The sequence below is a fragment of the Acipenser ruthenus genome, chromosome 49 (assembly GCF_902713425.1).
Source record: "Acipenser ruthenus chromosome 49, fAciRut3.2 maternal haplotype, whole genome shotgun sequence".
NCBI classification, from domain to species: domain Eukaryota; kingdom Metazoa; phylum Chordata; class Actinopteri; order Acipenseriformes; family Acipenseridae; genus Acipenser; species Acipenser ruthenus.
Genome location: NC_081237.1, coordinates 3,044,455 through 3,058,324, shown reverse-complemented (window position 1 = coordinate 3,058,324; position 13,870 = coordinate 3,044,455). Strand labels below are relative to the sequence as shown.

The window sequence follows — 13,870 nt, the reverse complement described above, 5'->3', positions numbered from 1 at the left end:
CCTTCCAGAAGGTCCTTGAATTATAAATACAGCCTGCAGGTGCATCCCTCCTCAGATCCTGCTCTGGTCAGATCTCAGAGGTCCTTGAATTATAAATACAGCCTGCAGGTGCATCCCTCCTCAGATCCTGCTCTGGTCAGATCTCAGAGGTCCTTGAATTATAAATACACCTGCAGGTGCATCCCTCCTCAGATCCTGCTCTGGTCAGATCTCAGAGGTCCTTGAATTATAAATATAGCCTGCAGGTGCATCCCTCCTCAGATCCTGCTCTGGTCAGATCTCAGAGGTCCTTGAATTATAAATACAGCCTGCAGGTGCATCCCTCTTCAGATCCTGCTCTGGTCAGATCTCAGAGGTCCTTGAATTATAAATACAGCCTGCAGGCGCATCCTTCCTCAGATCCTGCTCTGGTCAGATCTCAGAGGCCGCAAGCGAGGGTGGGTGGACTGGTCAGCAAGACCATCAAGGGGCTTGATGTGCTGCTTTGGTGAAGTAGTGTTGATGGGTCTTCCCTATGGGCCAAATGACACAACTTAATGAGAGCCCTGTGCTGTTGAAGAGTCTGCTGCAAGAGGAGGCATTCATCACAAGTCATGTTTACTTGTTCCACATTAAAGACCAAGATGAACATTTCTGTGATGTTGTGCATCTGTCTACAGTGTATTTCCCCCCCAGCAGTCGCTCCAGTATTCTCTTTGTTATGTTAGCTGCTGTTAGGTTGGCTGAATTAGACATGATCTAGGGAACAAGGATCTTGACAAGGTCAAGTGCAGCCACATATTAGTGCTTTGGGTTTCATTCCACTTTTACCAGTTAAGACAACAACTCTTACATTTTAGGAAACATTACTAATCAAAGCAGAACAATGTATGCTGTAATGTTAAACAGTTTTCTGACATGGTTTATGTATTAAACTGCAGAGGGAAAAACTGTCAGAAGCTGTGTGGGCCAGTGGTTAAAGAAAAGGGCTTGTAACCAGGAGGTCCCCTGTTCAAATCTAGGCTCACTCACTGACTCATTGTGTGACCCTGAGCAAGTCAATTAACCTCCTTGTGCTCCGTCTTTCAGGTGAGATGTAAGTGACTCTGCAGCTGATGCATAGTTCAAACACACCCTAGTCTCTGTAAGTCACCTTGGATAAAGGCATCTGCTAAATAAACTAATAATAATAATTTGTTTCTTTGACTCATAAAAATCTGAAAATATACAGTGTTTGAGTCAGGGAGAAAATGATAGCGATGGTGGGTTAAAGCAACCCAACATATATTTTATGATGGCCTTTTGTTACTATAAACACTGTGACAGTCACTGACAGGGTCTATTTACACCCCGTCTGCAAAGAGCTCTGTTAAATACTCCAGTCCGCAAACGTTAACTTAGAGTTTCAAAAGCATGGCAACATTACAAGAATACGCCTCGCTTGATAGAATATTTCAGACTTTGAATTCCTGATGTCACCAGCTGTACTGCAACACCATTATCATCAAAGAATGCCCCCTGCTGAATTCGACATGAACAACAGGCCTCAGTTGTGAGGCTCTTTCAACCTATTCCAGGCCAAGGCCTCATTTCAACCACATCCTTAAATTATACAATTGCACAGTCCAAGTCCTTATTCACAGCAGGTCTATAATGGTCTAAGAGTCACATGTGAGGACCACTAGCATGTATGGAATTAGCAGACCTAAACTTGCTGATTCAATTAGCTCATTCAGAACCTGGAGTCTTGGACTGGAACAGACAACGCCAGGTCTCCAGGTTTGCCGGTGTGTGTGTGTGGTCTTGTACCTGCATATGGAGCCCCAGGCGCAGGCTGACCCCCCCCGTCTCACCCCCCTCCCCTGGCTCTGAGGTGTTCAGGTGGCGGGTGAAGCGAGGCAGTCCCACAGTGGGTCGGCTGTCCGGCTGGAACATGTTTGCAGGAGCCGGCATGATAAAGGCATTGGTCACCGAGCCTGTGGGGGAGAGAAGGGAAATACAGCACACAGGCATCTAAGAACTTCCAAATAATAAACAGGGATCTTCAAAGAGATTTACGTTATTTCGTTATTATAGGGCGTTAGGAAAATCACTACTGGAAATTGCCGGTATCTTAGTCCCCTCATATTTTCAAATTGCAACTAGGCACAACAATTACCTTAGAGTTATTAGAAGAAAAAATATTCATAGCAACCATATTTAGCAGGATAACACTAAAATGATGTTCTAGTGTCCTCCCCATTTTATCCCAACTTCAAAATGATGACATTACAGCACTGTTGTCAGAACAGGTATTATGCTCTAATGGACCTCTTTGATTTAGAACAGGTATTATGCTCTAATGGACCTCTTTGATCGTGCTCTATAAGTTAATATGCTGTGTGTCTCTTAATGTACAAAAGATGTCATCTCGTGCGGTCTGCGCAAGACCACAAAGCGAGTTAGAAAACGGCCACGCTTTTTGATTTAGCCCTAAAATCAGAACCCATAACCACCCTCAATCTGTCTTTGTCATCAATGATTTATCTTCATCTCTCGGTGTCTATTTCTCCCTCTTGCTTTCTAAGTCTGTATTCCACTATCTCTAGCAGCCTCCATCTTTTTTCCCCCCATTCTCTCTGTGTCCCTAGAGCAAACATAATATCTGAAATGTTATAAACGCATGGAATAGCCTACCTGGTGACGTAGTAGGATCTAAAACACTGGGAACATAAAAAAAGACTAGATTCTGTGCTTTTAAATTAGACCCCCCCCCCTCGGGTAGAATGGTGTGCCAACGAGGAACGAGCCTTGATGGGCCGAATGGCCTTTTCTTATGTTCTATGTTCTAAGGCTGATGCTTGAACTGTGACCTCTTCATCTAGTTCCCTTCTTACAAATTCAGCCAAGCCCCCGGTTTAATGGGTAGATGGGACGAGATGCTGTTTTCACATCGGTAACTTCAAACCAACTTGTTTAATTCAGTTTAGCACCCTGCTCTTGAAATAGGCCGTCGATTGCTCTAGATTTGGGATACTGATCATCTTCCATACTTATTGAGAGGTTAACTCTCCAATGCATTATATCTTTTACACAAACTAAAAATGTCACAGGTGTACCAAGATAGGGAAGAAAAGATTGACACCCTAGCAAAGCAACCGCGGCTCCCCTGACTGCCTGACCCTATACACCACTTAGCTGTGCCTTTACCAGGCGAGCCCAAAGAAAAGTATTTTTTAAAAGGCTTAGGATCAGCAACATCCAGAAACAGACAATCAATCCTGATGCAGGACACATACATACAGGAATAAGGCATGGGCTAAGGGAGTTAATTGCTCATAGTTCAAACACTGATTAAGAGCTGGATTTTTGAAGATATGTACAGATCAGTGAGCCTGCATTTCCCTTTCCAGTTACCAAAAGCCAGCCCATTTGTATGCAGAGAAGGCCTGCCGCTGAGCTTGCTTCAAAGCTAACCACACAAAACTGGAAATACAGATCTGTATCTACATCCTTGTGACAATGGCCTCTGTGTGTGTGTGTGTCGGGGGGGGGGGGGGAGCTGTTCAAACAGTATATTTATTTCTTCTTGTGGTAATCTGGGCTCCCCGATTACCTCCAACTCAATTACAGATATTGATTCTGCTTTTATTGCAGGGTTGTTGAAAACTTCCTCCCAGGAGTTGAATTACACTAATGGCTGTTTCCCTGCTGTTGGGCGCTCATAAATTTTGCAGGCAGGGTGCCTCTCTCTGTTCAGCAGATTACTGAGTAAAGGGAAACAGGGGACCCTGCCAAGCCACTGCAGAGATAGGCTGTTTTGGAAATGATGCAATGCCATGGGTCTAGTTCACAATCTGACTTGCAGCGACTCAAAGAAGTATTCAAACAGCCTTCATATTTATCATCATCATCATAAATCATGCACAGTCCAACCTGCTTATTATCCTGCATACTTAAATGTCCCAGCCCGAATACAGTGTAAAAGACTGTGAAATATAGATGTTATCAATGCACACTACACTGTACCAATGCAACAGTATAATATTCCACAGCAATATGTGTTGTGTTTTAATACTTGTTTTGGCAGGTTATTGGTGATCTCCTGATGAAGCCAGCTTGGCTTACTGTCCCCATTGTATATTGATAGAGCACCATTATACCACAGGTAGAAGCCCTCTAAAAGCTAAAGAACTTTAGAATCTTGAAACCTGTTTTAAATGGTGCCTTTGCGATTCAAAACATTTGTTTGGTTTAACTTGTACAGAGCAATCAGTGCTACTAAAACGTTGGTTAGCACTCTATTCTCACCATTACCCTACACCTTAACACTGAGCACTAGTTAAACACTCCTTTTCTCAGATCTCCAGCACTATCAACAATTATTGGCCAGTTTAAAAACTCATCAGAATGTCACTGCTGTGCCGCGTGCTCTTTAAAAGAACCCTAAAGCATTTCGTTCTCCCTGCACCCGGGGGAAGCACAGGCGGGGAGCTAAACGCTTGCTGGTCTCCTTGAGGTTTGAGGTAACTACACATTACTGTGCAAGCCCTTGTGTGATCCCATCGGCCTGCCTGCTGGACCAAGGAAAGAGACTGCAATCCCCTGCTAAATGAGGGATATAGTTATCAGCAGAGACAGGCACGTATGGGAGGGATTTCCTTTAGCCTTTCCATTTGGCAGGATCTCTCTCGTTTGTCTCGACTCCGGGCATTATCACTGGCTGTCAGAAGACCAGGCTGGCAGTCAGGATGGGGAAGATGCAAATCCAAGCACAGTATTGATCAGAGACAGCAACGGAAGACGGCTGGAATGGACTCTTCACAACCTGAAACTATACAAATAGGTAATGCTCTTGTTTAGATGCGTTCCCGTCGCCATACAGCAGAAACTTAGAGCAATACAATACAAGAGTTCCAGAATACAAAAATATTAACTGGCTAAATAGCATATTTTTTTTTTTTTTTTTTACAATTTTTCTTAACCACCTCAAATATAAACTGACGAAGACTGTGGAAATTGTGCCCGATACAACTGCTATTACAATGTGCAGCTATGGCCAAAAAGCTTTGCATCACCCTAAAGAATCAACTCATTTTGCTTCATAAAGGTCAAATGAAACCTGCTGAATAATGTCATGTTAACATATTGAATTACATACTGCTTTGTAGTTTTCCAAATACTTAACAAAAAATGTACAAAAATTGACACGTCAAAATGTAACATGAAGTACTGTACTACTATTATGGCTTACAGTAGACTTTTGCGATACAATTTTGTAGTTTCTCTGATTACATGATATTAAATAAAATATCTAAATTATGTTCATATCTTTTTTTTTTAAATTATGTCTCAATCCTAAAATTCTAGGTGATGCAAAACTTTTGGCCAGAGCTGTAAAGTCCACTGCTGAGAGCTTTATAAAACAAATCACGAAACAGTTCATTATTCTTGTACAATCCGATCAAACTCTAATCGATAGAATCACAGAATACAGCTCGGTACAGAGTATGAAGCCAATGCCTCGAAGAGATTTCATCATCCAGTAACCAAGAAATAACATGACCCCAATACAGTAGCCATCTTAGGTAAACTGAAGGGTGCTGTTCAATTTTTTTCACCCAAAACACTAAAATATGAAGTTGCTAGGAAGAGGTTTATGAGATTAGAAGTTGTAGGCAGCAGATTTGCAAACTCACACAAGCTCCCCTCACAGGAATGGTATAGATCAAGAGAACTCAAGACACGACTTCAGATTTAGTACAGATAGAGAACAAGAGGGCATAAGTGGAAGCTGAGTAAAGTAAGTTTACAACAGAAGGCAGGAAGCACTTTTTATTTTATTTTTACAGTTTTATAAATGCATGAAATAGCCTACCAGTTAATAGTAGTATCTAAAACACTGGAAATCTATATATAAAAAAAAGACTGGATTACGTGCTTTTAAATTGGATTCCCTCCCCCCAGTAGGGGACAATGGTGTGCCAAAAAGGGAAGAGCCTTGATTGGCCGAATGGCCTTTTCTCGTTCTCTGACTTCTTTTATGTTCTTATGAATGCAAACAGCACCAGTTCCAATCTCGCCTCCGTCAGTCTGCACCACGCCTACTGTAGCCAAGTGCATTTCCCCTCGCCAGCAAAGACCAAACACGAAGAAGAAAATAAACAAAACATGTTTTTCTGGAAGGCCTACAGGGACAGGAGGGAAGGAGTAAAGGAGGGCCCAATCGCAGGAGACCCGGGCTGTCGTCTGCCTGTCTATCTTGTCTCTGCTCTTGGCTACCTCGGTGTGCGGACATAAGCCTGCTACCAATAGATAAACCATCAAAGAGGCAAAGGTCCTTGTGAACGCTGCTGTTCCAGCGCTTTATCAGGACAGCTTCTGACCGAGAGCTCTGCTTAGCTTCTCACTTAAACCACACAAAACAAAGCCAGCTCCCAGTGGGATAGTGCTCCTATGTATTTACTCATGTATGTGTGTCCTAGATATTCCAGCAAGTAGAACTGGGGTTGCAATTTCTTTTGGAGCAAACTAACTCAATGGTCAAACAGGCGAGCCGATGTCAAGACTTTTCTGGCTTTTTTGCAATCATAAAATCTAAATCCTGTTTAGATAAGAACTTGCATTAAGACAAAAGGATTTATTATTTCTGGCCCCCTAATCCAAAAATCTAAATTACCACTATGGTAAACAAAACAATATGGTCAAATTATTTTTTTGTTAGTATGATTGATTCGGCAGTGGTGTACACTTATTCTTTCAGAAACATATGGAAGTAAAACATTAAAGCTCATTAAATCCTGTCATTGATTAACGTCAGTATAAAGCCCCAGTCAGAAGATTTTAATTGCTGTGGAATTAGCTCTAATAATGCTCTTAGGCAACTTTGATTACTGTTAGACTTACTAAACATCAAAGCATTCCTTTGAAAATCCTTTCCTTAACTCGCCAATTTGGTCTCTGAATTGTGGAAGAGTGAATGGGTATACTAACCGAGTTTCTGTAAGGCTTAGATGATAAGCCACATTTGGATTTACTAGAGAATTGTACAGCACTGCTGTCTCTGGACCTGGTTTCTGTGCTGAGTTTGAAGTATTGGCTAGAGTTACTTTGTCAAGTCGATTTAAAATTTTAAAGACTTCAATCCAATCCCTCCTAACCCTTCTTTATTCTAGGACAAACAGATTCAGTTGCCATCATCCCTTTAAGATCTGGGATTAGTCTGGACATTTTCCAAGTCCACAATATCCCTTTTGCAGCAGAATTAAACACAGTAAAGCCCTCTACCCTTTCATGTGTTTTTCTTGTTGTCTTCTGAGTAAGCTGGTGAGGTGCTGTGGCCGGGTTACCTTTGTGGTTGACGGTCCTCACGCACTGCTTACTCTGAATGTCCCACAGCCTTACAGTCTCGTCATGGGAGCCCGAGACTAACAGCGTGCCGTCCATGGACACAGAGAGACATGTCACCAGGTTCCTGGAGGGACAACCAAGGGGAGGAAGGTTACACACACACACACACACACACACACACATCCAAGAGGAATCTACAGCAGGGTCCCCTGTTACTGTCTTTAAGTCTTGATTTTTAAAATGTATTTGTTTATTTTTCTCCCAATGTCCAATAATGTTTCCTCACTGCAGCAACTCCCCACAGCACCTCTGACTGAAGGCCAGTGGGGCGTCCTCTGATCCCACTGCCAAGCCAATTACCTCTTTACACCCAGGAGCTTGTTGGTAAACTAGCACCCCTGCAGTGTCAGCTTTGAGCTCAACGGGGCGCATGGCCAGCAGAGTACTCTGCAGCGTGATGAAAAGAAACTCTGCCGTCTCCCTCCCTAACTCCCTGTAGAATCCCAGGCAAAGATGAGCATCTTCACACAGTCGGGATGTGAACCTGCGCTCCTCAGACTACGACTCAACCTGCACGACATGCAGCCATGCTTTTACCAGGTGAGATACTTGTGGACTCCTCGATTGATGAAGCTTTAATCTAGGGTTGAACTTATTCTCTACAGTATGTTGGTTTCCACGAAAATGGGCTCTAAAATAATAAATAAATCAGATAATTCTTCTGATGCACCTGTAACAATTTACTCCCACAAGGTTAGGGGAAAAATTGGCTGGGGATCTACAGCTATGGCCGAAAGTTTAGCATCACCCTACAGAACTAACTAATTTTCCTTCATCAAGTCGAATGAAACCTGCTGAATAATGTTTTGTTAACATATTGAATTACATACCACTTTGTTGTTTTCTATATACTGGAAAATGTGACATTTCGAAATCTAACATGAAACACTGTACTAACTATTATGGCTACCAGTAGACTTTTGCAGTATCATTTTGTAGTTTCTTTGATTACATGATATTAAATAAAATATTTAAATTATGTTCATAAAGTTTTATTTTTATGTTTTATTGTCTCAATCCTAAAATTCTAGGTGATGTAACTTTTGGCCATACAGTGAGCACTACTGGTCAGGCACCAGACTATTCCAGACAGACACTTCCAGACTGGACCCTCATCTCTAAGGGCCGGTTTTTAATCTGGATAACAGTGATCCTATATTTTGTGATTGAGATTACTTTTATCTGGATGGGTTTCAGAAAATGTCAAGGCTGGATTACATTTATCCAGATTACAAATAATTTCGATTACAAAATCCGGATCACTGTTCTCCACATTACAAGTTTTGAAAAGCGGTCCCAGGGTTCAGCAGCTTGGAAGATCTGCTGCTTCGGTTCAGCAGGTGAAGGGGGGGGGGGGGCGGGGGGGGGGGGGTGTCGCAGGGTTAGGGTTAGCTTACTGCTGGTAATGGGCTGCAGCCCTGAAGCGACATGCAAACTGGACTTCAAATAGGGAGGGGGATAAAACTGATCAAACTAAATACAAAACCAATGTAAGTGATGTAAAACTAGAATGATCAGTGGGATACCTGTGTCCCTTGAACACCTGATTCCCCTCCCGGTCGTTCTGAAAGCTCTTGTCTCGCTGGAGATTCTGAAAAGGCAACAGAAATGAAGAAACTTTAATACAAAGCAGATGGTCTAAAGCCAAGGCAGAATTAGTGGTGGGTTTCTAGCTCTTCAAAGCTCCACTAGGATTAGTATCTTGGGTTTTGGCAGGTATCTGATTGATGTGTTTCCCACACTCTGGTATGAAAGTTGCAGTAGGTTCTCAGTTGCCAAAGGCATTTTGACTGCTGAATAGCTGATCCAAGGACATCCCTTTAATATAAATATTCCCATAAAAAAGGGCAGAAATCTGTAGCTTTTCTTAAAAGAAAAAAAAAGAAATACAATTCTAAAGATGAGAAAGCGTGAAATGCAAATGTGACATTTTCTGTTGGTTTTTTGGAGCATGGATCGGTACACCTGTGGAATATCTAAGCGGAATACTGCACTGCTTTAACAGCCGAGCCGAGTATGGTCCATGCAGTGTAAGTGCTGGAGACACCAGGCAGGCATCGCTTTGCATTCTGCCCTTCCTCACTCAGAGCCTTTTCACATGCGAGTCATGCTTTGTGGAGCTCAGAGCTCCACGTTCAACCAGACGCTGACAGCAAGAGAAACAATGCAATTCCAGGGCAACGTTGTATACACTTTTTAATGTGACACCTCTGGAGTGGCTAGCCACAAGTGCAAGAAAAATAAATGATCATTTTCCATTTTAAATATACACAAATAATTATTTGATATGAACAGAAAGGGTGTGCAATCATACGTTATTTTTTTCCCCCTGAGACTAACTAAGTTTCCACTGAATAAATCCAACACAGACAGGCGTGTGATGTTACGGCTTTTTTTTTCATAGTGCATTGTTTGTGAATCACCCTGCATTGTAGTTCAATTCCACCGTTTAGTGTCTTTAAATAACCTGCCTGATCAAATCAAAATGGTCAGCCTCAGTCAAGCTAGTTAGCCTTTAAATGACCCTTCCACCACCAAGCCTAAGGCTGGTTGTCCTGAAGGTGTCAGAACTGAGATGAAGACACACGCACAAGTCTGTGACGCTGATCAATAATCAATAGGCACTGCAAGCTAGTGCTCTTCAGCATCACCAGGGACAAGGTGACCTGCAGAGTGCTTGGTGAGGCCCTGCTAGTGCTGTGGGTCCATGACATCAGCCCAGAAATCTCCTGGTTTGTCTATGGTCTTTATCATTGATACGGCCAGCAATGTGGGAGCTTAATTGTTAATTTTGACTGGACGCAACCAGTAAGAAAATCTAAGGATACAGCTGGGTACCAAACCCTATGACAACAGCTCAAGAGTGTACTGTCTCTATGCAGCTGAAACGTCAGAAGTCCTCAATATGGTAGCCATATTAGGTCAGAGCTCAATGTCTTGGAGAGCACAGCATTTAACATGTTAGGTATTTATAACCCTGCAAATGTGAAGTCACTCTCTCAAAGGCCCCCTTTTCTAGTGATCATTCGTGCCAGATGAAATAGTGCCATGTGTCAGAGGTGCACAGCCCACAGCCACTCTGAAGCAGTGACCCAGGACTTACTTTACGTGGTCCTTTCTTGTTGAAGTATGTACAGGGCATTACATTGTTTAAATGAACCTAGTTGTTCAGTTAAGTATTTAAGGACCGGATTGGAAGACGTTCCTGGTTGGGAGTGGACTGAGCGAGCCTCGAGTGGGCATCCCGTGTCCCATGCTGGCTGATCTCCTTACCGTTCCACACAGAGCGACCTGGAAGATGTTGCCGTCACTGCCGCCACAGAACATAGAGTACTCGCAGGGGTCGAAGGTGACGGACAAGATCCCCACATCGAAGAGGACAGACAGCAGGATCTCCCCTGAGGAGATTTCCCAAAGCTAGAGAAGGGGAGAGAGAGGGGCAGGGGATTAATCACAGACATTGCATCCTAGGAGATACGCTGTGTGACAGCTCAGTGGGTCTGATAAAAAGGTATGTTTAAAAATCAATGCAGGATTAACTCCACACTCCAGATTACCAACATTCCTGCATCATCAATGCTATACACAGTCATCACGGGTGCAGGATGTCCCATAAATCATGCATCATGGTGTGAAACGTCTAAGCAAAGAGGAATTAATTCAGATTGATGTGCAGATAAATCAGGGAGGGAGTGGCTGTCTGATTTAACAGAGAACACCCTTATCTGCATTATACAGTAGTGTGCACATTTATTAGAACACCTTAAGATTTGCCATCAATTAAATTAGACAATCACTAATTTGCATATTTTGATACTCAACAATATGAGATACTCAGAAATCAACACTAATCCGTTGACACAGTTGGAAAGGTTTTAGAAGCTTGTCATGGCATTATGATGCTGAAACTTTGTTTCTCCAGCTGTTATTGGCATATGAATATAAGAACATACGTTTTGCAATGAGAAGAGACTGTGTGACCCGTCACATTTTAGCACAACACTTGCCCCTACAACAGGGTATCTAATTTAATAGGACTGAATCTAACTGAAATGTTCCCAGTGTTTTAAATGCTTTACCTGGTATGCTATTCCATGCATTTATAACTGTTAAAAGAGTGCTGCCTACCTTCTGTTATACATTTTTACTCAGCTTCCATTTACTCTGAGTGCATTTCATTATGGTAGCATGCTTCAGATTACAGGTGTGGGACTGCTAGGGTTCAGATTCTCCAGTATTTACTCAATGCAGGACTGTATACAGGTGTTAAACTCCACTCAAAACGGCACAATGCTATTGCTGTATAGGAAAGACTCATAAGAGAAGACGAGATACTCATAGATATCATTGAATCAGTCTCCTTGGGTTATATATCTTTAGGATACTTCAACACTAAACTCTCCAGTAAAGTGAGTGCGCAGAGTAAGTAAGACAGAATGAATGCTGGGCAAGTAATTCAATTCAGTTATTTCAACAATTGAATTAGCCATTGGGAAATAGCTTTGAGACGCAGCTGGAAGAAATGGCAATTTATAAACATCAATGCATTCGTACAAATAAAACAATTACCATAATCAGAACAATAAAATCAATCTGGAATAAATATCACTGCTGTGTTTGATTCGCAGATACAGAGAGGAGATTTAAATGCAAGCAACATGATTCTGTAAACTATGAAATTATATAGATGGCCTTTACTTTTAAAGAAATCACCAGAGCAGTAAGTAACAGTTCCAATTTTCTGTTTTTAATTTTGTTTTCTCTGGTTTAAAAAGAAATAATAAAAATACATCCGGATTCAAAGAACAGTTAAAAAAAAAAAAAAAGGGGGTGTCACTGTATGCTGTAGGTCACAGCGCCTACTACACAGAGACCTTTGGAGTGAAGAGGACATGCAGCACAGGAAGTGGTTACCAGACACTTAGACAGCTTTTAAAAATCTCTAGTTTTGTATTTGTCTGCATATCCTGAACAAAAGTACCAAAACAGCACCAGTGGTAATGTTGCTAACAAAAGGTAAGAACATGGATTGGAAGGCTTTGCTGTAAATCACATATTTGCCAGTGGTTTGTAGATATAAAATCAATAATTTTATACACTCAAACACATTTCTTTAAGACTACCTATAACAGCTGTCTGCTTGACTAGGATTACATTTTAATTATGGCTTTCCTTACAGCATCTTTGAAAAAGCACCAAATAACAACTAGGATAACTGTGTGCGATTAATTAATGCCAGGACTGACACCAAAAAACATCAGTACCCTTCATCACAGTTTGACTTATTTGGTGCTTTTTTAAAAGCAGCTATAACGACATTTAAAATGTAATCCCACACCTTGGAATACAACTGTCTTAGTGCTGGTCTTTCATGTCGTCTGATTTTGAATTTCCTGAATCGCTGTCAAGGTTTGATCACCTCACTACAAAAAAAAAACAAAAAAAAACAAAAAAACACAACATCACTGAACTTGAGAAGGTACTGAAAACTAGGCTGATCCCAGTAATAGTCAGCTACGAGGACAAAAGAATGAAGAATTAAAAGAATGAAAATCTCTTCGGTCTAGAAAAAAGAGAGGGGATTTAATTGAAATTTATAAAATCGTAAACAGTATAGATTAAGTTAACCAAAGTTCAAATTTAGCACAGAGCATAGGACAAAACTAAGTAAAAATAAGTTTAGAATAGAATGTAGGAGAAATGCTTGTCTACCAGGTATCTAAAAACGCTAAGAAGGGACGAGCCTTGCCTGGCCAAACTTTTCTATGTACGGTTTCACTCCTTTAGAGTTGATGAATTCTGATGGTGCACTTCAGTAAGAGAGACAGACATGGTTACGAGTGGAGTTTGGCAGCAGACAGGCTGACAGGGCGAGGACATAGGACTAAAATCAGAGACCATTAGTGAAGATTGTCCATCTCCTTACTCCCCAGCCACCCTGCTGTGTCAGCAAGGCAAGACTCACTATCGAGGCTGATGTGATCAGATCAGTGGAGATGTGCTGTGGAGAGACTGGGGGGGGGGCTCTGCAATCTGCCACTGCTCTGTAACTCAACAGGGCTAAAGCAGCAGCAGCAGCCTGGGCACCCAGTAAGGGAATGGTAAAGAAGGCATCATCTCTCAAGCTGTCTGAAACTCTTTACTGTAAGTGGTATAGACTGCAACCCCACAGTCCCATCACCAATTCACTCTCACACTGGCTGTGAAGAACAGCTCTCATGGTGCCTGACTGCAGACATTGTCTGTCACCGTTCCTGAGAAATTCACAAGCAGCAAACTTCAAGAACCACAAACAAGCAAGAAAATATCCACAGTACTTTGATTTCAAATCAACATCAATGCTTGCCTGAGAACTGCAGTAGTTTTAAACCTATTCCCTTAGATCCTACGACACTGGGATAGTTGAATGCTGTCTGACAGAGTTGAAAGGTCACAGTCACGTGATCTGAACGGTATGAGGAAGGCTGTTCAGTCCCAGCACTTAGGATTCTGAAGCTCAAAA

At 41.9% G+C, this 13,870-nt stretch overlaps 1 protein-coding gene across 1 annotated transcript in view; it reads right to left on the bottom strand.

Moving 5' to 3' along the window:
* The window catches only part of LOC117401531 (WD repeat-containing protein 18), a 38,979-nt gene that overhangs the window by 4,910 nt on the left and 20,199 nt on the right, over window positions 1–13,870 (bottom strand). The window contains exons 5-8 of the mRNA XM_034002310.3: window positions 10,642–10,785; window positions 8,895–8,959; window positions 7,308–7,432; window positions 1,789–1,955 (exon numbers count right to left, since the gene is read on the bottom strand). Of these exons, the coding sequence (XP_033858201.1) occupies window positions 1,789–1,955; window positions 7,308–7,432; window positions 8,895–8,959; window positions 10,642–10,785 (501 nt within the window). The remainder of the gene's footprint in view (window positions 1–1,788; window positions 1,956–7,307; window positions 7,433–8,894; window positions 8,960–10,641; window positions 10,786–13,870) is intronic.